Source organism: Micropterus dolomieu, linkage group LG07, assembly GCF_021292245.1.
Source record: "Micropterus dolomieu isolate WLL.071019.BEF.003 ecotype Adirondacks linkage group LG07, ASM2129224v1, whole genome shotgun sequence".
Classification (NCBI taxonomy): domain Eukaryota; kingdom Metazoa; phylum Chordata; class Actinopteri; order Centrarchiformes; family Centrarchidae; genus Micropterus; species Micropterus dolomieu.
The window spans coordinates 14,082,218-14,107,200 of NC_060156.1; the positions used below are offsets into that span (position 1 = coordinate 14,082,218).

Here is a 24,983-nt window from a genome sequence, read left to right on the forward strand (position 1 = left end):
TTGTTCTGTAACAGCTCATAAACAGTGTGTAATGAAGAATTGGAGGTTAGCATGACACGGCGCTGATCAGATAATCAATGTCAAAGATGCGATGAATGTCAGTAAATGCAGTTTTCATGTCGTTTCTATAAAATACTCAATTTACAACAAGCCGTTCAATTACCCTGAAAATACAGTCAATTAAATAGGGGTGATTGGACAGTAGGGGCAGGATCATCGATCTTTGCATTTCTATCTCGCTGCTGGACATTTAATTTGGTTTTTCTATTAGCACCGAAATAAAGAAAATATAAAATATATTAAACAACCAAAAGATTTATTTTCTTGTCAAAAACCATTCAGAGAAGGTGACAGACAGTCTTCTGCATTATGATGAATTCTTTTTTCAGTCTTGCACATTGGATACAAAACTAATCGTGTTATTGTGGGCAGTGTTTTTCTGGCCTCTTGTCTTTTCCCTTTTACACCTCCATCTATCTCAATGCTTTTGTTGTATGGGTTGCAACCCTCGCTTTAGTAAAGAGCAAGGAAACATGGTGATATATCACGCCCATATTTGCTGCCCTAATCCTATTTCTTTAATGGGGACGTTCAAAAAAGCAACTTATCTTAAAGTCCCTTGGGGGCGTTCTGGTGTAGGCTATATTTTAACCAAGTGCAATTAACGACAGTATCAGCTTGTATCATTTAGAGGTAATGTAAAAATAATGGTAAATTATAGGGCCGGAATGACCCGTGATGGCAGGCCCCATATTCCCTGTAGCTTTCCACCTATTTTAATTATTAGACAGTGTTTTCTTTAGAAATGTCACAGCACCTAAATAAGCCTAAGATGTCTTCATTGTCTGAGTTGAATGTTCTTAAATATATACCCTAATATATCATATAGTTTAGCCTAATGATAAAAATACAATATATTTTGGACATATATGTATGTGCTATACATGTGCATATATCATAGGCCTAACCTACATTGTTTAAAGCAATTCAATTAGAGATTACGTTTGTTAAACTACTATTAAGAAATCCAATGTTTGTTTATTTTGCAGCAATGTCTGTCATTAATGTAAAAAAAAAGCAGAAATGTGTAAAGATTTTTTATTTATTTTCCAAGAACAAACACGATCAATAAATAACATGATTTACATTTCATATTGCACTTTTTTTTCAAGTTAAAATATTTAAATTCATACAGTCATTGATATTTTAAATACAGAGATATAGACTTATAACAGAGACCCCGGGGACAAAGGCCAATACTATTTTCATAATTTAATTTCAGTGCTCGTTCAGCCCTTTAACAAAGCCTCTTTCTGCTTTCTGAGTGGACCGTAAAGAAATGTTCTCCATCTCTATAATCCGGTCTTAATTTTGACGAAATACAAATCATGAATTTTGGACTATTGGTGAGTTGTACCTACAAGCCAATTTTATAGGCTACGTGACAGTCCTGTTGGTTGTATACATCCAGTGTTTTAACATAAAAAAAACATTCAGCAAGTCACACAAAATAAAAAAATAAAAAACGTGTTTTCAAAAATAGCCTACCATCCACATTTCATGAAGCATTTTTTCCAGGGCGATCAATAATTCAGTTTTCACCTATCAGTAGGACTATTAATAATATTTGCAAAATATTTCACGATTTACAGTTCACATGTTTTATAATTAACATATTGGTGATGTCCCAACAGGAACAAATAAAATAGCCTCTTTTTTTTTTACAGGCGCAGACAGATTGTAAAGCCAGGCTATTTTGTCTGAACCTTCGTCTTTCTTAGTCCCGTCATTGTGTGTGCTGAGTGCAGAGGTCCTAAAGGGATTACACACTCGTGAAAATACTGGATTTGATATAATGAGGTTCAGCAATGTAAATAAAAGAGATGTTCCTGTATGTCGAGGCATTTCCACTTATCAGCAAACACAATTTGAGGGGCTCTTTGTGGGCTGCTTTTTAGTCTGTAATATTTTGAAACCCTCCATCTGTCAAATATTATCCTTATACAGTACATTCTGTGTACCAGGACTGTCGCTTTGTTCCAGGTCTTTTGTATGTCTAATGACTTCCCTCCGCGGGTTGTTAACACTTGACAGCGGGTCTCAAAACGAGGAACTTTCTTACAGTCATGTATTCAAAGGAGCTCCATCTAGGTGCATGATTGGCAATTTTTGTCATGATCCTCTCATTATTAACATAAAAATTGACACGAAAGACGCGGGGCAAAATTGTATGCACCTTCTAGCTGATTAGGAGTGTCCCCACAGAGCAGAGGCTGGGTGTTAGAGAAGCCATTGCTGCCAAAATCTCAGTCTATTAGGCCTAGTGAAGAAAGATATGCTGCTGGGCAGCAAAAAAGCAGGACCTTCTGCTGTCTAAATTCAGATTGTATAATTACCTCACGTTTGTATCTTAAAACCAAAGGAGTCAAGGTAGCCGGGCTTGGTTTATCACGCTGAATATTGGACATTTGAGCCGCAGAAATATGGAGTGTGATTCAGTTGCAGTTCTTGGTTTAATGTGTGGGATTTGTAGGAACAAATACAATCATTTGAAGTGGTACAATGGCTGAGGCATGGGGACAGAATGGATACACTGCATGGTCTTATTTTTCCAAATATGTGTAAATTAATCTTGCACAGCCCATAGAAAATTGCTCTACTGGCACAGCACGAGGGCACAAGCTTTTAGAAAAGTTTTTTTGTGAGTTGCAAAATTTTCGATGATTAGCTATTCATGTCTTTTTCGTTATAAAGAGTCTTTTGGACTTGAATGAGAATTTTAGAAAGTGTTGTGCGTGTGTGTGTGTGTGTGTGTGTGTGTGTGTGTGTGTGTGTAGGTATGTGTGTTTACAATGCAGCCTAATAAACGACTGCTTTACCCAGGTGTGATTTTTTTAAAGTAGGCCTATAGCCTATCCCCCTAAAGTAGGACTGGAGCAAAAAAAAAAAAAAAAAGGAAACGGTCATGTAGGCTGCATGATGAGTTATCTGTTAAGTGAAGTTTCTTCTCGTTGGTCTGGTGACGGGACTGAGGTCTTGCTGAGAACAGCAGCAGAATACGGCAGAAATCCACTCTCGGATCTTTGCCCGGAAGCTGTGCAGGTAAAGTCAGCACTCCCGCTCCTTGAACCCAGCGCGCTCGCCGCCTGGCTGCTGTGGCAGCTGAGACACGAACAAGGCCCGGTGGCTGACGGGGCGCTGACCGCCGCCGCCGCTGCCGCCGCAGCAGCCGCCGCCGATGCCGCTGCTGAACTATTCAGGCCCGCGGGTGACTGGTAGAGTCCTGGGTGCCTGAAGCTGCACAGGAGCTCTGGCCGTGAGTAGGGGTGGGAGAGTGCTCGGAAAGTATCGAGGGGGCGGATGGAAGTGGCGAAAGGTGACGAGGCGGCACCGGTGGCGGCGGCAGCAGCAGCAGCCGCCGTGACACCGACGTGCGGGTAGTAATGTAGAGGCATGTGCGAGTGGAAAGGGTAAGGTAGACTTCCTGTAGCTGCCGCGTGCGTCATCATGTAAGTGTAGAAGCTGGGGTCTGCTGGATGGGGCCAGGACATCGCCAAACGCTGCCTTTTATCCTTCATCCGCCTGTTCTGGAACCACACCTGCACACACAGTCAAAACAAGGCCCATATTGAAGCTGCCATGTTGTTTCCAACCTCTAAATTTAGACCTGTAAAGAGTGTGTGGTTCAGAGTGTGCTCAGGACAGACACTCATCCCTGCACTGATATTAAAAGCTCCTGTATGCTCCTGTCATTGAACATGAATATGATCTGTTATCACATTAAAATGTACCAATTACCTTACACATGTGGGTTAAATACTTTGTTTTTTGTAGGTAATTATTTTCAAAGAAGGAAGGTAGCCTATACATTGAACACGGTTGCATTGATAACAAATAAAAGCCTTATTTTGTATTGGCCTACAGGCTTAAATCAAAATATCACATTGTAACATTCCATAAGCAGAAATACGGATTATAATGGCTATATTTTCTACTGCATTGTAGGTAGGCTATAAATGTATTTGCACCTACGTCATTACTTTCTCTGTAAAAACACGTACATATTACAAGAATAACATTAATCTACCTTAATCGTAGTCTCGGGCAGATTCAGCGCTGCGGCTAATTCACATCTTCTTGGTCTCGAAACGTAATTTTCCCTGTAAAACTCTTTTTCCAGTCTTCCGATTTGTTCTCTGGTGAAAGCTGTCCGATACCTCCTCACTTGGTCGGAATTTGATCCTCCCGTTGAATTACCGTTCATATTCGCGAGGGAGTTTGAGCTTGTGTTGGAAGATCCAGAATTGCTGTCTGAAAAACCTAAATAAAAAAAAGAGAAAATGAAAAGAAACTCTTATTAATATTGATAATATTGAAATAATAGAGTGTACTTGTTTGTGGAGCTATAGTATATTTGCCATCTTAATAATAATAATAAGAAGAAGGTCGATGTAGAAAAATGTCGAGGCAAATTCTGAAGAAATGTCATTATTTTACTAGTATTACATTTGTCCATTGTTGTAGGCCTACAGTAATAATAATAATAGTATTCGCAATAATAGTAATAATATTACAAGTAACAGTATTAAGAATAAAATGCATTATATCAGTAATAATTACAAGCTATGAATTTTTCTTTATTTCTGTTTTGGATAGAGAGAGAATAATAATAATACCCGCTATTTTAACATCAAAATAAAACGTCAGAAATAAAAGCAAGATAGATCCGGATGAAATTAAATTAAATCTTACCTTTATTATTTTCTTTGTGCTGGCTCGGGGAGCGATGCGCAGGGCATCCCACCTCCACATCACTGTTAATATCTGAATCTGGTGAAACTTCGGAGTAAAGGCTCATTTTCTTTCTGCTTTCTGACGATGAAATTTCCGCCGAAGAGGTATTTTCACTGTTGTGGTGTGTACCGAAAAGACTGTCAATTTCAAATTTGCCTTTCGTCGGGATGTCCCCCAGATTTCCATGGAGAGAAGCCGAAGTTATTCTCGGGCTTAGCCGTCCGCTGTGCTGAGAGTTTTCCAGGGCCTCCAGCACTGAATTTCCAGGCGTGTCTGCGAGCCTCTTCCCTGCGACGGGACTGTGGAGACCTCTCTCCATCAATATCATCTCTTTTCTTATCCTCTCCATCATTAAGCCGCGCAAGACGAACAAGAAAAAAAAACACCCACAACACTTGTCCAGGGGGGCTGGAGCACCAATGAGTTGTGTCGCAGCTAAATCCGCATGCAACTCAGCAACTGTCTCAAAATAACTGTCTCTAAACCTTTTTATAAGCAAGACGCAAAAAAGTGAAGAATCTGAATGCAATCGACGAGCGACTGCTCAAAATGAGCCGTGCATCCTGCCCACAGCAGCGAAATGTCATTCATCAAAAGTGGTTGCTGCTCGTTGTTAAAATGCTCGGCTGACGTTGCTCCAATGATCATTTATTGTAACAGGTTTATAAGCAAATAAATAGGAGAGGGCTGTCACTTGATGATGGAGGCGGCCTTCGGTCAGACGAATAATATCCAAGTGGAGAGGAAGAGAGGAGTGAGGAGCGAGGTGCTGCTTGTCCCTGGGTTGATCTCTGAGTCTGTTTTAGATTGCTCTTGGGTTTGGCCTCTTGGGTGAAATTGACAGTCTGATTAATAAAATGAGCGGTGCAACATTTCCCTCTTCATTTAGGAATATTATTATGCTTTGATTCTCCATTGTTTCCCTCCCCTCTCCTCGCCCTCCCTCTCTCTAATCGTTGTTTTTTTTTCATTTATTCTCCTTATTTCGTTTTATTTTCTACCATTTCTGCGACTTAATCAGAATATGAAGTACATTGCGATTAAGGTGTAAGTTTGTTATAAGACATTAAGAGTGTTATTTGTTCTTGTTTTTAAGGCCATGTTGATTTATTCTGTGCATTTTATATTTTTCTTTTTTTTAGGATTTTGCTCCACTCAGTTCTTTATTTTCCAAAGACACATTTTGATGGGGTGATATGGGTTGCATTATTTCACAACAGCACACATATATTTATTAATACATATAGAATTAGCCTATTTGGATGTTATGGGAGGCTACTTTTTAAAAAGGGTGTCAGTAATTCTTTTTTAATTTAACGATCAATAGTCTGTGTTTTAAATTAAGTTTCGTTACATATTATTCTTTATATTCATTTTGCCCATTTTGATTGGCTATGCTGTTAAATTTAAACGAATATACTCAGTTTTGAAAGCTTATACCTGAATATTTTTGGCTTTTAACTGAATCTCCTATCTTTTTAAAACCATCTCCTCACACTTTCTGTCTGTCTGTGTCAAAACCTTTGTTGGAAGCAGTCCGGGTATTTATAGTAAAATAACTGGCAAATGTATAAATCATATTAACTCTAACTCCATATGTAAAGACATAATACCCATGCATGGACCGGTTTCTGGATATGAAATGACCATGAAGGCACCATCAGATTATCCTCTATGCGTCCTCTGGCGCCTCCTGCAGGATTTAATATTAATTGCTGTCAGTGATATTAGGCGTTGAATAGGAGTTGTGGGCAGAACAATAGTTTACCTCATGTCCTGACTTGTGTCTGTTTTGAGCACTCTCTTTCCTGCCAATATTAGTGCATGTGGCAATAAATAAATAGATAATAGATATTTTAATTAGGCCTCTGCAAATCCATTTTAGAGGAGCTGTAGTGCCAAAGAACCATTTTCCTGACCTGAAATGTTCTGTCGTATTATGGTAATATTATGAGCAATATAATGTGATTCAAAACAACATTGACAAATATAAGGCTTTAGAACCAGGATAAGAACCTACTGACACTTCAGTTTCTATATCAACTTTCTCCATGCAAATGTATTTCAGCTCACTTAGTCATTTGCTCAAAAAAACTTATGTAAACTAATGCTCCAATCTTATTTAGGAGAATCATATTTTACAGCTTTCAGTATAAGACCAATTAATACATTTTAGTTAAATGCACTCATCACTTTGTTTTAGTTTTTTAAATGAAAAAAATAACATTGTACTCAAGTAAGACGCTGGTATGCAGTCTCCTCTAAGAGCTTTGGGAATTTAAATTTAATATAATTAGGTGATTTGCATGTACTAGATTAATTGTGCAGCTGATGAATCTTTCTGCAAAGAGAGTTTTACCTTGAGGTATTTTTACACTGCAGATACAGGATCTTAACATTTTGAAATATATCAGTGAATTTTACTGTAAACATTACTTTACTTACCATGTTAAGCATAACAAACCTAAGTCTCACTATTCTGCTCAATGTTTTCTCTTGGCCAGCTACAAAAAGATCAAATGTTGCCTTTGTTTGGTCACATTGTTTGATTAAAGCAATTAAGTGAAATATTACTGTCATCTATGTAGTAGTAGGATTATCTTTCCCCCCCCTCCTTCTGCCACATTTATGCTTGGACATGAAGTCTGTCATGTGGATGACTTGAAGTGGCTCTTAAGCTTTTTTTTTGAAGAGGCTGATTCATGGTACTTGTGATCTTCAGTCTGAAGTGTGCAGTTGCACTGATAAACAATAGCACACTTTAAGTGGGCCTTTGCTTGTACTGTATGTTAAGAATATTTACGGTCTGTAGATATGAATCTGAAGTTTAAGAATTCATGCAGAATCACAGAGTGGTTCGAAATATTGACTAGTGGTCACAGGGTTTCTCAGCATCAAGTTAGCAATTTTCAGTTTTTTACTTCAGGTAGCTTTCTGCCGGTGTGCAAAGTTTCATTTTAAACTTTAACAACAAATAGAGAAGATGGACTGGTAGGAAGTAGAAGTAGATTCAGGATGGGCAAATATATTCTGGATATATTTTCAAATGACTTCTCTCGTCACTCATATTGTATATGATCATGGCCACAGATATGGGATCCAAAGTTGGAGCAGAGAGGAAAGAGCGGTAGTGTTACATCTCACCTATTTCATTTGGATATTTAGTCTGTGGTAATCCATTTGTATTGTGTTGATCTGGGTAATGAAATAAGCATTAGGTAAACTGATATTAACTGTACTGAAATGTCATGTGATAAACAGTCAAAGGATACATTCTGGGCATATCAGCTCTAATGGAAAATGAATACTGTTCCAAAAATACAATTATTCTTTATTTACATTTTTACAAATACACACCAGATAGGTATACATACGTAAAGCTGGCTAGATTTCACAAGGAGGTGCAAATCAAAAAGGATGGCCATACATTTAATTTATTGATTTACACACAATGCATATTAATCAACATTTCTATAAATGTGCTTTGTTAGCCAGCTGACTGGTTTTCAGCTGCAGTCCTTTAGTAAGATTTTCTAAATCCAATAAAGTGATGGGTTCAGAAATGCAAACAAAGCACAATCAGATGCAAAAGTGGCAACCACAAAATAATCAGCATTCTCAAAACAAGGAGCAGAAAATGTAATAAACATAGCGATAACATCCACTATTCAGTGAATTTGTCCATGCAAGGCAACATGAAGCAACAAAGTACAAATTAAAATAAGCTACTGTTAATTAACACATTTTGCGCACAGCAGCCATGCATAGCAACAGTCAGCTAGATGAAGAATACGATCAGATTTACCAAATGTCAAAACAGTTACACTGAAGTCTTAGGGAGAGACTTGACTATTAGATGGCTACTGTAACACCATGGGGAATCAGCATAGGTAAATGCTACTAGGCTCACAACTGAGCTTAAAGAAGCTTTTTTCACATATTAGAAATAAAACCTATAATACACATTACATCTTCTTAAATGAACATTAATTGTTTCTTTTTAACATTGTGACAACACTGTAGAAAATCCGGTGCGTCAACTTTGATGGGCTGAAATGGCTGTCAGTCAAGCAAAGATCCCTGAAAACAAAAAAAAAGTGTTTATCAGTTCTTATCTGATCAGGTTGAAGGTGGGCGAGCTATGATGGGAATTACGTGATGTCATGGAATTCAATCTACCTGTAAGAATGATGATGGTGGAAGTTGTCCCGCCCTAACAGGAGAGTCATGGAGATGTCTGATGAATCTCAGTCTGAACAGACCCACACAGTCCTGAGAAGAGGTCTAATCAGCAAAATTATTAAAATCAGGGTATTTTAATATTCATTTGGTATAGCTTTCAATAAGTCATCAATAGACCTTTTCACAGCCGACATTTTGGCATGTCAGGAAAAGCACAGGTGTTGCTAATAACATTAATCATGTCTCTGTTTTATTCAAGTGTCCCAACACGACATGGCAGTGACCGCAGCCACCTCAACACAGTCAGTGCATTTAGGCACAGCATCTAGTGGTAATTAGAGATACTGCAACATATTTCAATAGCTTAAACTTAGTGGCTCCCTTTTCTGTACAGGGCTGAATGGCCCCTGACAATAGGACCTTACATCTCTGAAGGGTTCCCTTCAGTCTGGGACTACCAGCCCCCTGAAATTTAGTGACGTCATCAAAACAACCTTATTAAGGGCTGATACTCTTAGACATTATTTGTTGAAAATGTAATTTTTCAAGAAGGCACAAATAGGAATGCTCAAATTCTGCACATATTAGTCAATATAAGTATCAACCAGTTAAACATAAATGTAACCCATATTGTAAATTCTTTCATTTTCATTGATCCTCATAGCTGTAAAATGATCAGTCCTTATAATTTTATATGGATGAACGATGGGACTCAAGAAAAACTACAAGAGCAGTTGTTCTGTTCTTGATTTTTGAATGTGGTTGAAGCTGGTCTCCATTTATAAATCAGATTTAAAACTTGCTAGAGGTGCAGAAATCCATCACAGTGACCATGACCATCTGCTTTTGGTTTTGCAGTATTGCTTTGTGTTAAAACAGTTGTAACTGGTAATTAATCATTTGACTGTATCATAGCAGCTAAGTAGATATAACTCGCAACGCACAAGCTCCTTAAAACCCTAACAGAGTGCAATCATTTGGGCAAAATGAGATGTGAGCAGTTCTTTACCATTTAATAACTGCAGCAGACAATGCACTACGAAAGGATAATCACACAACATACGCAGATTGTGCATCACCTGTAGTGAGAATGAAAAAAGTGCATGTTATCTTGAATGTTAATGTTTAGTAAGTGTAACAACATTGACAATATATGATGTATGCTCATTATTGGGTTAGGCTTTTGTAATAGACCAGCAAATCAGTAGATAACAATAATATTACTGGATGTGAGATGAATAATCACGCATTAATCACTTGAAGTGTTGCAAGAGGTTGCATTCACCGTGTGCTCAGATTGCATACATGCAACCATTGCACAGATACTGAATTGGCAGTGAGTCTTGTCCTTTTTCCTACCAAAGCACATCGAGCCAAACAATGTCACTGATTAATCATAATTTTAAACAGATTAACATAAAAAATAAATGCAGAGATATTTAAAGTCTGTTAATAGATTGCAGACCTATAGAGACTTGCCATTAATTGCCATTACACACAAAGTATTTGACTCTTAATGAAGTAGCCTGAGCAGGAGGCTTTTCTGATTTGACCCTTTTAGCTTTAATACCTTCACTTAGGAAGAGGATGTGGACAGGAGACAGGTCACTGCCATTCTTTTACATCTTCTTACTTTGATAAAGCCAAACAATATTTATGTTTCCTGAGTGGTCTTTTATGACTTTAAAGTAACTATTAGGTGTTTGCTTCCTCCATTTGATAACTTCCATGTGCTATAGAGTTGTGTATCACTGGAGTCTGTAGGCCACGAAGTCCCTTTGCAAGTACTCTTTAAACAGTGGACACTGTCTAATTTCAACAGTCATCAAGAAACTAGTGTACATGTCAATAGGAAATTAAATTGTATGTATTGGGTAGATATGGAAATCTGTCACTTAAACAACACCATGAACAAATAATGTCAAATAACTGATCCATAATTTGCACATTTACATGTGTATCTAATAGGCCGTGGTTCAAATCTGTATGTAAAACTATGTATGTGGTTGCCGAATAATTGTACATTCCATTTCCTTTTCTTTTTTCAGCTCATGCCTGCTTCCCAATCATACTTATTACAGGATGCATATCTGTCCTTTGGTCTCAGCCAATGAGAAATATGGAGTTATATGTCTTGCTTGTGGGAAGATTGTTGGAGTGTGAGAGAACATCTTTACTAAGATGTTAAATATTTGAGTTTAAATTCATTAATTTCCATCTAGGAAAAACTATTTTTGAGAATCTTATCAGATCAGATTCAGATAAAAAAAGATTTGCCAATAAAACAATGGAAACACATAAGATGATGCTAAATGACAACATCATTGGAGCACTTCAGCACAACCTGACTCAAAAATCAACCCCCAAAGTGATCTGAACAAACCCATTAACAAATGTGTCAATGTTGGATCCTAAATGCAGCTGATTCTTTATGCCAACCTCACTGCTCCATCTTAAGACAAAGCCTGAACTCGTGTCCAGACTTCTTTTCTTAAGTGAGAGGGCCATCTAGTGTCGACTTCTTGTCAATGCAAATAAACAAATAACAGGACTGGGAGCAAACTAATTATTTCCCTTAACCTGCAAAATCTGAAAATAGCATTCACGAGGCAGAATTACATCTGATTATTGCAATACTGACTAAGATTCACAACCAGCTCAAATAAACAGTTAAAATGACTTGCTGGGTGGTTGTAAGTCTAACTTATTTTATATTTCATCACTGGAAGGCCTGAAACACGCCCTCATTTCTAGCATCGTGAATGGTGAAATAAATCTTTTTCCACTCAAATCAGAGACGTGACTCATAACTTGAATATCATTATGCTTGGAATAGCAGTATGCTGTTCATTAAATCTCAACGTATCATTAAATAATAAAAGGCGACTGTGGGCTATATTGCCCTATATAAAATTAGTAAACAATGTTTTCAAGTATTTTTAAATCTTAACAGTCACTCATGTTTCTTTATCTTTAACTTTAAGAGTCGTTTTTCTGCCTCCTCGGTTTTTGTCATCATTAAGAAACTTATTGCATAGCCTATAGCCTACCCAGTAAAAACTCAACAGCTAGGCTACTTGTCACTTTGGTTGAAATGTGCTTATGGGGCACTTACACACTTACAGTGACCACGAAGTAGGTTAACTAATCAGCGGTGGAAGACGTATTCCTTTTCTTAAATAAAAGTGCTAATAGCCTACCACACTGTAAAATAGGCTACTGATGTTTCTCTATTAGGTCTACTACTGGTACATTGATGAATGTAGCATTTTTACGACTGTAGTTGTTTAATGATGAGCTCATTTAAACTACTTTATAGTATGATTTAAATATTTTATTTGTCTTACGTAACTTGTATCACTTTACAATATTGTAAACATAATTGTGAGTTAGTAGGGAACGAGTGAGGAACGAATCAGTAGCCTAATGATCTGATAATTGATGATTCGTAAATAAGTTGGCCTAGTGAATAACTCCGAATAGAGGACTAGGCTATAGGTTATATTAGGCTATATAATAATTTACCAGAGAACTGACTGGGAGCCAGTATATTCATGCATCATCATCGGGTAATGATAAATATCGGTTAATTCTGACCACTTCCGTCATGATTTGCATGATTTGAACTAATTAGGCCTACTTCATAATTTCTTACTCTTTGTTTGCCCCCTCAAGTAAAGTGATAGGCTACATCAGCAGTCCTTTGTTACTTAAGAGTTTTTAAATTCACCAGAAAATCTCTGTAGCAACAAGTCCTTGCTTACTTCTCAGGATATTGTAGCAGGACACTTAAGGAGGCACAAAAATGCGATTATGAACATTATTTATCTTTCAATCATAATAAGTAGCCTAATGTGTAAATAATTAGACATTAGTGTGTAGCTAGATATTACCATTCAGCAGCAGCAATTCGAGGCGAATCGAGTCGAGCTGGTACCGGGCAATGGAAAAGGGGCTTAAAGTAACTATTTAGTCCTCCGCAGTTGCTTCTATTTCTTGTTAACTAAAGAATTTTTTTATTTTTTTTTACCACGTTGTTTAATCTTAATGCTGTGATCATTTTTTAAACATGACCTTGGTGATGATGTCTTTCGGCATATGTTGATGCAAACTTAATTTGATTAAAAGGATTAGCCAATGCAAAGTCATGGTTAAGTTGTTTTTGATTTGTTTATAATTTAAAGCCTACATTTATCGACATTTTCCATCCAGTGGATGAATAAAAGACGCTGAGGATGTTCTAAAGTACAATAACGTTGTCCCAAAATGTGTAGTCTGTACTTAAAAGGCGTACAGGAGTTTCATATTCTCCCCCAGTCCCAAAATGGGCACAACCAGGACACAGAAAGTCATTTAATGTTCTTTCCAATACAGAAACCCGTTTGCTTGTTGTAACCTAAGCCTCCACAGTGACCATATAGGGCAATTGATGTCATCCTAAATTCTGTTAATTGTAAGTGAAATTAAACCCACTTCCACTGACTCCAAACACTGTTGAGATTTCAACACATGGAAGATTCAAGGCAACAGTTCTTAGCCCAAAGAACTTGAACGAGGAAAGCAGCAAGTTTATTACCAAGGACAATAGACGGCAGATAGCTTCCTTCAAAGGGCCTGGAAAAGAACCAGACTGAAGCTCCTCGGTTAGGCTCCTGACACCCTAAACATGAAGGACGAAGAGCAGTAAACGACACTAAAACTGAACACTAAAACGTCTCCACATTTCGTAATTGTGGGAACCCATGTAGGCTACTTTTGTTGGCTCTAGCAGCAAAACGTTAATGTCACAAATACAAACGTCTGTATTTTGATCTTTTTAAAGAGACATTGTCTTTAGAGAGCGCACTTTGTCTGTAGGAGCTCTGCACAGTTTGTGATTCAACACAAGTTTCTAAAAAAAATTGTAAACAGATTAAAGTGACACACTCTGGTCATTTGCCAGCCAAGACTCGTTGATAACAGTGAGTTTTCATCACTAAGAAATCATTGTTTTAATTTTAAATCTAATGCATACTGCTGACTTTTTTTTCTTTCTTTTGCTTTATATGGGCTACTTTATAATGGCCACATGCGATTTAGACATGTTTTTATTATAGGCCCTAATATAAAAAACTAATTAGGCCTATATACACTTCTGTATACCCTAAAGATGTAAAAGCATTTCTAAACCCAGCGCAAAGAAAATCAGCTTTCATTTGCTTTCATGCAATTAATTATATAATATTGCTGTCTTTGTTTTTATATTGTATATGTACTAAGATTTAAATCTTTTATGTTCAAATATTTCAGATTTAAACACTTGTTTTTTCGGTATTCTTTAATTTTCTACATCATAAATTCCTTTTTCTTTATCTCTAAAATAAAGTGTCGCTATTACACATGCTATGCCAGCTGTTTTGTTTGTTTCCTTCATTTAAACATCTGAACAGTCATTTGCAACAAATATACCCAGAAAGACATACCCTTGATGGCTTTTGTGTAACATAAGCAGTAAATCCAGATTGCCCCAGTGATGATGGAAGCCGCTGATGTGTTATTGACGAATTAAGCAACTGACAAACAATGAGAAGAGCCAAGACAGCATGAAGGCCATATTTGAACTTGCAGGGCCACCTATTGGATTACAGCCGCAACTACTCAAATTACAAGATGACCTGTTAAAGTGATTTTGATAAACTTGAATGGTTTAACTTTAAACCCTAAACGTATCTATTTTAAATCTGTGTTATCTTTAGGCTAATGGGTTTTATTCAATTAAATAAAATATGCCTGTTTGACTGTGGACAAAATGTAGTAATAAGGAATCCCATCGGCAGCAGATCTGTGTGACAACAAAATTACTTTGTCAAATACCCCCCCCCCATTATCAGATCAGTTGTTCTGAAATCAGATCAACTGCTCCTTCAATATCAATGTACTCCCCAACACACACACACACACACACACACACATACACACACACACACACACACACACACACACACATACATACACACACACACACACACACACACACACACACACACACATACACACACACACACACACACTTTAGGCCTACTTCTTTCGGGCAGCCATTGTATTGCACCTTTGTATAATGGGACCCCATATAACCATATAACGAGTGTATGGATGTATTTCTTTGGTAGTACACTAAATAGGCTACTGCTAGTAAAATGCACTTGGACTTGGATTAACCGCAGTATTTGATATTTATAATTTAAATGCGACTGGGTTTTATATGTATATATGTTTATATGTGGATGACCATCTCCATGTAGCCTATATCCTTTAAATATGGCAATTTATTTGTACTATTTTTATATAGGCCTATTGTTTACAACGCACAAAAACACTTGACTTGTACATAGACATTTATATTATTGTTGGTCATTGTTGCTTTATATATATATATATATATATATATATATATATACTTTATATATATATATAACTTTATATATTTATAAGTCTAGCTACACAAGTAGCCTAAGTGAAATATATATATATATATATATTTATTTTTTTTTTCACTTAGGCTACTTGTGTAGCTAGACTTGTCTCTAAAGTCCTTGCCTGTGTACGCCAGTAAAGCTGATTCAGATGATTTTTTTGCGGTTTATTTTAATGTGCTAACATTCGTCTACAGATCCCCATCGTAACTGTACAGGAGCGGTGCCATGCAGAGGCTTTTATACAGAGATGACTGTTGGATTGGTCCTTTTCTTCACTCCAGAAAATTGTAAAGTTCCTTTTTTTATAGACACTATCAACCTAAACTGCACTACATTACATTACATTGCACTGTTTAGTAACATTTATCTAGATCTGACCTTACAAATATAAGAAAATGTGGTCTTACTGAAATCAGTAAGGTTTTCAAACTAATTCAAGGCTGCCAATAGATGTAAGCAAATTATGTTGAAGTTCATTTCAGGAAAACAGAAGATAGGATGTTTTTGTACAAGTCGATGTGAATTGACAAAATGCCATGTCATTTTATGTTTCTCATATGTTGTTTTCAATCCATAGCTTCGACGTTGACACGAATAAGATCCACATTGTTTACAAGGGAGTGACCACAAGAAAATCAACACCTCCCGGGCCACAATGTTCTAATAAAATGTAAACTCCTCCAATGGATGTTATCTGTGCAAGGCTTAAAACGTTGCATTGTAGCTGAGATTGCATGGGAAAGGGGGATTTTTATGACTATTGTTTCTCATGAACATCAATCTATCTATCCGTCTATTTCTATATCTCTGTCCATCTATCTCCATCTCCATGTATGTATTTTAGGCCTAATTCATTGTAAAGTGGTTGGTAGCCTGCATGTTTAACTCTTTTATTGTGCCTTGATGGCCTGTATTTTCTGGCAATGAAAGAAAGCATTTTGAACGTTAACCCAAAATGATTCTCAATAATGATTATAATGTGCACTGGAGGTATTTCATGAAGCCTATGAATGCGGACGTGCATCATCCGCTTAAGGCCCTGCATTTACCCTTGATACTAGCTATATGGGTCAGACCGCAGAGTCACCTTGTTAAAAAGAAAAAAAACATCCACGTGCGTTCAAATGAGAGCTCCTGGCACTAAAAGCGACATAAGACAAATATTCTTAAAATATTCCTGACTACTGTGATGGTAACAATTTAACGTCACCCCTCACCCCCCCAATACCAAAATTATTTCCTCATGGAGCATTTTACTTTGCGGTATTGGGAGCAAGGGTGGGGCGGAACAACATATTTTGCATATCACGTGACGCCGTATTAACAAATCAACAATTACCTACCCTTTATTCTTCAGGAGTTGCTAAAAGGCTTGCAACAAGCGTTTGAGGAAAGCTCAATGGAAATGTGTGAGCGGAATCCTTTAAATCCCGGTTATGTTGGTTCTCTGTTGAATTTTGCGTCCCCCGAGTCGCTGTATTTCTCCAACTTGCGGGGTAATGGAGCCCACATACCCGGGCTGCATCAGATCCCTTACAATAGGAGAGAGGTGTGCACGCTCCCGTGGACTTCCTCAAGTTCGTGCACGTCTGGACCTCCAGCACCACCTCAGAGCCGCGCCTTTGGCGGCTACTGTCCGCCGTTTCTGTCCAACTCGGTGTCTATAAATTCTAACTCCTCTGGTGGCCACGTCAAGGCGCATTTGGAGGAGTCGGCTCGGTGCTTCCAGAACACAAACCACAAGACACCGGAGTCTACCAGACAAGATGAAGTTTACGCTGGGGAGCACGGGGCCGCCAGTGACCGCGGCTACTCAGATCTGGAAAGCCGGTCTCTGAGTTCTGCGGCCCAGCTTGATCCGAATTCAGCAGGTCCACTAAATGTGAACAGCACCAAACAGGAGCTGAATCCCGTTCACCCATCGCCAGGTCACACATGCTCCAGGACGACTTTTACAGAAGGTTATGGTTAATATTATAACTATTTTGTTGCTTCAACTTTATATAGGCCTAGTTAAAAAACAACAACATTGTAACACAATAGATAAGGACTATAAGTAGATATCTGCTTATTTAGCCTATTCTCTTTTGTGATCTGCTGTTATGTCATTATAGAAGGCTAAACCATTTCTATTAGCGATTATTGTTACAGGAGTTATTTGAATACCTTATAGTTTGACATCATATAATGAATTCATATAGCTATATTCAGCTTATATATCCTTTGGCAACATTATTATTTTAATATTCCCTATAATATCCTTATAGTCAACTGTGCATGGTATTCTTAGTAGCCTAAAATTTGTTTTTCTATATACAGTAGTCATGACAGTATTTACTATAATGTTTCACTAAGCAGTACCCTACAAGTGGGAGCAGTTATTTTCCTTCAGTTCAAATCACTGTGGCTGAAGTTGGTGTTAATTTAAAGTATAAAACTTGTTTCTACCTCTGCTCCCTCCAGGTGCCCCATGGTGCTCATCACAAGTGAAAACCAGAAAGAAGAGAAAGCCTTACTCGAAACCTCAGCTGGCCGAACTTGAGAATGAATTTATGATGAACGAATTCATCAACAGACAGAAACGAAAGGAACTGTCGGGCAGACTGGACCTGAGCGACCAACAAGTAAAGATATGGTTTCAGAACCGGAGGATGAAGAAGAAACGACTGATGATGCGCGAGCATGTTTTCTCCGCATACTGATGACCTTTGGACTTGATCATGACCAGCAGCGAGCAGAATATGCTGTGTTGTATGAATGTTAACAGCGTCAAAGCGGTTTGTGAACTTGTATTTATAAATATGTATACAATGTTTATCTTCCTATCATAATAGGCTACAGTTTTATCCCTACAACTTCAATGATATTAGTGGTAAAAAAAACGCATTGCAGATATATATATATATATTATATATATATATATTCTGATTTTAAGATTCTCCAAATGCGCAGTAGGCCCTGGCTCCTGGTTGGCCTATGGCGGTCAATAATGATAAACCTTTAAGCCTATTTTTTTTCTCATTCAGCTCAAATGTCAGACCTATTTAAACAGGAATATGGTTCTATTTGTTTTTGTGTGTTTTGTAAAATGGCCTGCGCATGTATTGTGGGCCTAATGCGGACGCAAACAGTCAAGTTCATGTTTACGGACGGATAAAACAAATTCAGTAGCCTACTGCAAAATAGTATAGTATAATCGCATGTCTGCTTCCTAATTGCTGATATTAAAGTAACTGCCTGATTTTCCCTAACATTTATTCTAAATCTGATTAAATAACAAAAGTTACATTTATTTTGTTCTCTATGGCCACATTTAAAGTCGGTCTGTGGATGATTAGCGCCGCATTTAGTGCTAGAAGGTGTTTTCTTCAAATGCCTGCAAAACAAGTGTTTTTGGACAATACGTTCTGAGGATGATAGTTCAAACTACATAATAACTGTATTAAATAAGATGGATTTTTGTTGTCAGACCTGGTTTTGTGTTGCTATTCTGCACTACCACAGACCAGATGCATCGGAGTCCCTCTTGCTCTGTAGAGCTTTATAGATACATAATTAATGAAATTATATGTCACTTTGGGTTGAACTAATTAAAGAATCTTTCCAGAAAGCATGTTATTGCAAAACTCAATAGCATTAGACCAGCCATCCTTTTACACACGGACAAGAGATTTTGTAAAATGGACGCAACTTGCAGATACATTTGTAAATAAAGGGAATTCTTAAATGACCTGTTGACGAATTATTGTGCATCATGTGAGTTTTATATTTTAAGGCAGTACATTGAATGACGAGATACTGAATGAGGTTTCAAATGTAGACTATATACTGTAGCTGTATTCGTGATTATTCAGTCAGTCGCTCACTAGTTGATCATTATATTTCTCTGTTTGAATACGTTAATTGTTAATTGTCAACACTCCTTATAAAATAGTTAAATTTAATTCTAATTTAATAAAAAATGAATTTACTTAAGAAACCATAGTGGTTGTTTTTGGCAGCATGTGGTGTTGGAAAGACCAGAGTATGCGAGAGTTGTTACCTTTTGCTGGAGATAAACGGAACACTCCTCACTTTATCAGTTGATTATGGAAAGTATTTGTTGCCTTTATGCACAGACACTTTGGTAAAATCATGGGAAATAATCCAGCTCTCACTATAAAATGAAACGTCCTAGTCTGCATTCACCTATCTCTAGTAAATGTCACTTTATCTTAAAACATAACAAAATCACCGACCACTTTACCATTGTTGTGTCATAATCATCCATCTTTCCTTTGTTGTAAATTCAGTAGCAAATACTTAAAAATTGTATTTTTCTCAACAAAATTGACATGTGTATTTTCTTCAGTGTTGGTCACATGTTCGTTTGTATCTATTTAGAATTCCTGCTGAGTGCAGACACGTGATTCCTGCTCACAGTAAACATACAACACAGCAGCAGCTTACAACCACAGGCACAACCTCCACATGTCAGAAGGAGGTTATTGTGGCTTTGACCAAATGGATGTGTTGTAAAAGTGCATCCTTTTATTTCTCACTGATATTTTAAGCACTTTAAACGTCAAAAAGTGTTCCTCTGTGGGTATTAGAAGCGATTATTTTGATGCATGTGCTAGCCTATATCATTGTTTATGTTTGCCAAAACACCCTGCTGTTGTTTTTCACATTAGGTTTGAGAGCTGACAAAGTTTAAGTTCACTTTGGTTCTGAGGGCAGAGGCTCAAACTGCAACTATTATACTATACTACTATAGAATTGCCAACAGAGTACCGTACACATGAATGGATGATCCATGAGAGTGAATCTATTAATGGACCCATCCCATTACATCATCACCACGTCATCAGCACTGCAACTATAGTTTGTCTGCAGAACATGACACTGCAGGGACATAAACGCTTCCTGAAAGTCAGAGAAACATTTCAAACCCACTAGTTTGTGATGAAACGTGAAGAGATGGTTCCTCCAATTAGTGGCTGTTACAGATCGTTTTTTTCCACATTTGGGCTTTTATTGTGTTGAGCTGTTGGGTTTCAATGTCTATTTGCGCAATTTGGCAATATTTTTAACATTATTTTGCACTCTACACTCAATATGCTGCGGCTCTGTTGTGTTTCACTTCGAGGCCTGTCTGATTTCTCTCTACTTAAAATCCTTCCCACATAACACGTTTAATTAGTTTTTTATTGCTCAGACCAGTTTGAACGGCCACACTTGAGTTTTCTATGCATCAGATAGGCAACGTTTTCCTTCATTATTTGTTATTTTATTGCTTTATTGCCCAACGCATATAGCTCAGGCTCCTTAAGATTGTGGGGGCGCCAAAACAAAGTTAAGGTCAAGTTAGTAGGCTGTGCATTGCTACTTCCCCAATATTAGCACCAAAGCTACTTTCTTTGTGAGGATATATGAATTTGTTTCTCTAAATGTCTATTTCTACAACAGATATAAACCATTTTGAAGTAGATTATCCTATTTTTAGTACAATTGTAGTAATAAAGTCCGTATTATGCGCAATGCGCACATATTACACACAACAAAACAGGCTCAGTCACTAAAATAAAAGTTTAATTCAAGTTTGCTTCCTCTAAACTTCTAGCCTGCAGTGACAATGTAAGTAATCTAGCGCATTTGTGAATGTCAATTACACTCAGAAAATTAAACATCCCACGTTATTTTAGTGCAAAACCGCAAAACGGATTTAGGCTAATAATAATAATAAGATTGATGAAATTAATACACATTTTCCATCCAAATTTCCAAACAACAAATAGATAAATTAAAAGGCACAACTGAAAAAAATAAACAGTTACACAAGTGAGAGGGGCAACAGGTCGCTTTAACGTTGTCTTATTTGTCTGTTTGAGAAGTTCAGTCTTATGCGATCATTCTAATATTTCACTTTTCACTGTGATGAGGTTTTGAACTCTTTAGGCTGTGTCCAAATTTCACCCTCATTTTTTTGTAAATAAACACAAATGTTGTTTTGCATGCTAACTGCCTGAGGGGGGTTTCAACTTGAAGTGCGATAAAGGTTGAAAACAGGGACAATGACCACAGAGAGGGTTTTACCCCCAATAACAATAACCCCAGACGCCTTAAAGCTACTTCCACATTTTATGTGTGACCTTCAAGCTTGCTTGTCCTCTCGCTACAATACCCGGCCTTCAAATTCGAGCTGCCTATCTACTGGAGGAGCACAACTTGCATGATAATGTTGTTTTCAGGCCTGCAACAACTAGGAAGTGCTTGTTTTTCTTTTAACATTTTGCTGTCCTTCTCTACTTTCTTACCAGTAATAAACATAAAAATCATACTCACAGAGGGAAACAAAATATTGATCGAGGCTCGAAGACTTGTGGTATCCGTTCACCAGTGTTATATCTCCTTTTCCCCCACCGAGAACAGGGCCTGAACCCTGCAGGCATGGCGCTGCCGTCGTGCAATAAAATGATTTGGGTGCAGAGGTTTGTTGTTGAATGCTTGGTGGACATCACATAGACCACATACGGTCAAAGCCAGCTGTTTTGGACTTAGCCACGCTCAGTGTGCTTAGTGATTCATGGCTGCATTTGTGCATTTTACTTCCATAATCAACCTTTCTGCATCTGCAATAGCAGAGTGTGGGCTGATTTTATACTTTTTTTCGCGCGCGCTCATCTGCATTCATTATTAAGGTGTAGGCTAACAAATGAAAAAACAAGCAGCAAACAACGTTTTAACATTAAGTACAAGCCCACGTGGCTCAGACGGGCTAGCTCCATGCCCTGCAATATAATTCATAAAAGAATAAGAAATAGCAGTAGTTTAGCCTATTTATTTCTTTTCTGGCACCTGAGCTTGTTTTGCACTAGATGCTTGTATCTGATAATGAATTCAAATGTTTTCCTGCTGCGTTTGTTTGTGTGTATTTAAATGTCCTCCAACCGCCACGCTGCACAGCGATTACGCGCAACGCACCCCAACATTTACTTGCATAAAAATTACTTAATGAACCGCTTGTTAATCCTAAATAATTCTGCAGTCTTCCTGTTTAACTGTGCAGCGAATGTGCATGCGCGGTGGCCTTGGGTGCCATTCTCCCCGAGCTCTGCCTGCAACGCGGAGGTCAACTTCAATGTTTCCAAACCTAACTGTTGCTGCAAACGCCTGCTTCAAAGTGCGGCGAATTTATTGAAGATTATGCGTGCGGATGTCATTACAGGATGAAGATTATGTTGCTGTAAAAGCATTCAATTAAATATTAGAGCTGCGGTTCAAATGTTCCTTTTCTATGAGCTACAGGGCAAGAAGGCTGGAGAGGAGTTTCCTCTGCAGCCAGGGAGCCAATGAAGTCTCTTGCATTCGCTCACATGAGTTTCTCCGGACAGTTTTTAATGACTGATATTGATGTATGGTAATTTCTTGGCTGGATCACATGACACAATTACCTCAAGAATCGATCAAGATGTATTGCAGGTCTGCCTACGTTTCCGATTTTTTCTCCCTGGCGGGGTCTTTCCACGCGCTTTTGGTGCTATAGATGGACAAAGTTTAACACAGCCAAAGCTGCCAAATCCTTTCCTCTGTTGCAAAGAGGAAAAGGGAAGGAGAGATATGACTGAATACGATGATCGCAGCTGTGCGTCAAATATGTATTTACCGAGCTGTACTTATTATGTTTCGACGCCCGATTTTACATCAGTCTCCTCCTTTTTACCGCAGACTACTTCGTGTCAGATTAATTTCCCCTATTCTCCCAACATAGCCCAAGTCCAACCTGTTCGAGAAGTCGCTTTCAGGGATTATGGACTGGACCATCCCAGCAAATGGCACTACAGGGGCAATTACGCGTCCTACTACTCAACGGACGAGATGATGCATCGGGACTTGATCCAGTCCTCCAGCAGCAGGGCGGATGTAAGATTCAAAAACGAGTCCTTGTATGGCCACCACGGGGGCACAAGCTCGCCCTGCAATTTCTTCACCAACGTCGGCCGAAATGGGGTTCTTCCCCAGGGCTTCGACCAGTTTTTGGACGCTGGTAACTCGGACAAGCCCAACGCGGAACTCCCCAAACAAAAGACAGACTCTGCTGCTCCCGGAGATGCTGCGAACAACATTCAGGCTTTAACCAAACTGGAACAGCACAAAGCTGAGCCGAGCGGGAGCGGCGACGAGGACTCATCCTCCAACTGCGGCGACAGAAACAGCCAACAGAGTAAGTCAGTGTCGTCCTCTTTGTCTTTGGATATAAGGTGTGCAGTTTGGACAATAGAGCGTCTAGGCTGCGCTGTGTCCACCGCCGTGGCCCGTCCAGGGCTACGCGCCTCTTTATAAGCATGCAAAAGCTTTTATATCCCAATAAGATTTACTTTACGGTTGTAAAGGTTTTTACAATGGGGAACGGTTAAGTAACCATACTTTAAAGGTCGTCTTGCGTCTAATAACAATACTGCGTTGCTGGAATTGATTTGTATTTATGGGGGAAAATCAGAAAAGTTTATTTTATCGTCTTAGGCATTGTTGTGCAGGTATAGCAACACTTACAGGGAATCTAAGACATAATGTGATGCTCTGCCTCCATACAATACAACTACTTATGCATAAAAATCTATAAAGTTAATTTTAATGCAAATGCCTCTGTTGTTGTCTGTGTGTGTGTGTGTGTGTGTGTGTGTGTGTGTGAGAGAGAGAGAGACAGAGAGCCTTTGTGCAGTAATAAATGTATTTGTCAACCTGTAGACTGAACTATAGTCAAAATGTTATGACGTGATCTTTATTTTTTCCCCACGTTTTCTGTTCTTGTGCAGGTTCATCAACCAAGTCCAGGAAGAAGAGGTGTCCTTACTCCAAATACCAGATCCGAGAACTTGAACGAGAGTTTTTCTTCAACGTGTACATTAACAAAGAGAAGCGGCTTCAGCTGTCCAGGATGTTAAACCTGTCCGATCGGCAGGTGAAGATTTGGTTTCAGAATAGAAGAATGAAAGAGAAAAAGCTGAACCGCGACCGCCTACAGTATTTCACTGGGAATCCTTTATTCTGATACCTGACATAGGCCTAGTGCACACACACACACACACACACACACACACACACACACACACACACACACACGGTAGTAAAATAGAAGCTATACACCCATATCTTTTAAAGACTGCCCCCTCTGCATATTCAGCTGACATATGTGAGCCCGTATCATCCTGTTTAAACTGTTTATTTAGCACAAATCTTATTGCAAACAATTTATGCATTTATTTATTTGTGTTCACATATTTCTTCGAGTTATTGGCAAAACATATTTCAGCAAAGTGCGAGCTGTGCTTTGAAATTATTTATATAAAAATGTGTAGGCGTTCTACCGTGTGTAATGTCCATTTATAGGACGCATGTAGCCTAATGCACGTTGTGGTGTGAAATAAAGTAGACACATCAAATGTATCATAGTCACGAAACTTGTCACATGAACCTAACCAAGTCCTACAGAAATAACATGAAAAGGGGGGATTTTTCTTAAGATTCATCAATGGAGAAATTTGGCGCTTGCGGGCTTCAATGATCCCGTTA

General features: G+C 38.2%; 3 protein-coding genes across 3 annotated transcripts; 2 read left to right on the forward strand and 1 right to left on the reverse strand.

Annotated features, from left to right (window-relative positions):
• Window positions 1–2,984: 2,984 nt before the first annotated feature.
• evx2 (even-skipped homeobox 2) lies at window positions 2,985–5,146 on the reverse strand. The gene is made up of 3 exons (XM_046054839.1): window positions 4,753–5,146; window positions 4,088–4,320; window positions 2,985–3,599 (listed from the first exon to the last, which is right to left on the reverse strand). Exons 1-3 carry the CDS (start codon window positions 5,144–5,146, stop codon window positions 2,985–2,987), a joined length of 1,242 nt encoding a protein of 413 aa, XP_045910795.1.
• Window positions 5,147–16,830: 11,684 nt separating this feature from the next.
• On the forward strand, window positions 16,831–18,133 carry hoxd12a (homeobox D12a). Its single transcript, XM_046054319.1, has 2 exons — window positions 16,831–17,392; window positions 17,895–18,133. The coding sequence occupies exons 1-2, from the start codon at window positions 16,831–16,833 to the stop codon at window positions 18,131–18,133; spliced, it is 801 nt and encodes a 266-aa protein (XP_045910275.1).
• Window positions 18,134–22,823: 4,690 nt separating this feature from the next.
• On the forward strand, window positions 22,824–24,462 carry hoxd11a (homeobox D11a). Its single transcript, XM_046054207.1, has 2 exons — window positions 22,824–23,634; window positions 24,227–24,462. Exons 1-2 carry the CDS (start codon window positions 22,824–22,826, stop codon window positions 24,460–24,462), a joined length of 1,047 nt encoding a protein of 348 aa, XP_045910163.1.
• The last annotated feature ends 521 nt before the right edge of the window (window positions 24,463–24,983 follow it).

Excerpts from the sequence above, each read along its gene's own strand:
- hoxd12a (XM_046054319.1), top strand. The coding sequence starts at position 16,831 with ATGGAAATGTGTGAGCGGAATCCTTTAAATCCCGGTTATGTTGGTTCT. Across the intron at positions 17,393-17,894 it reads CAGGACGACTTTTACAGAAG|GTGCCCCATGGTGCTCATCA; the intron begins GTTATGGTTAAT and ends TGCTCCCTCCAG.
- evx2 (XM_046054839.1), bottom strand. The coding sequence starts at position 5,146 with ATGATGGAGAGGATAAGAAAAGAGATGATATTGATGGAGAGAGGTCTC. Across the intron at positions 4,321-4,752 it reads GCACAAAGAAAATAATAAAG|GTTTTTCAGACAGCAATTCT; the intron begins GTAAGATTTAAT and ends TTTTTTATTTAG. Across the intron at positions 3,600-4,087 it reads TGCCCGAGACTACGATTAAG|GTGTGGTTCCAGAACAGGCG; the intron begins GTAGATTAATGT and ends CTGTGTGTGCAG.
- hoxd11a (XM_046054207.1), top strand. The coding sequence starts at position 22,824 with ATGTATGGTAATTTCTTGGCTGGATCACATGACACAATTACCTCAAGA. Across the intron at positions 23,635-24,226 it reads CGACAGAAACAGCCAACAGA|GTTCATCAACCAAGTCCAGG; the intron begins GTAAGTCAGTGT and ends GTTCTTGTGCAG.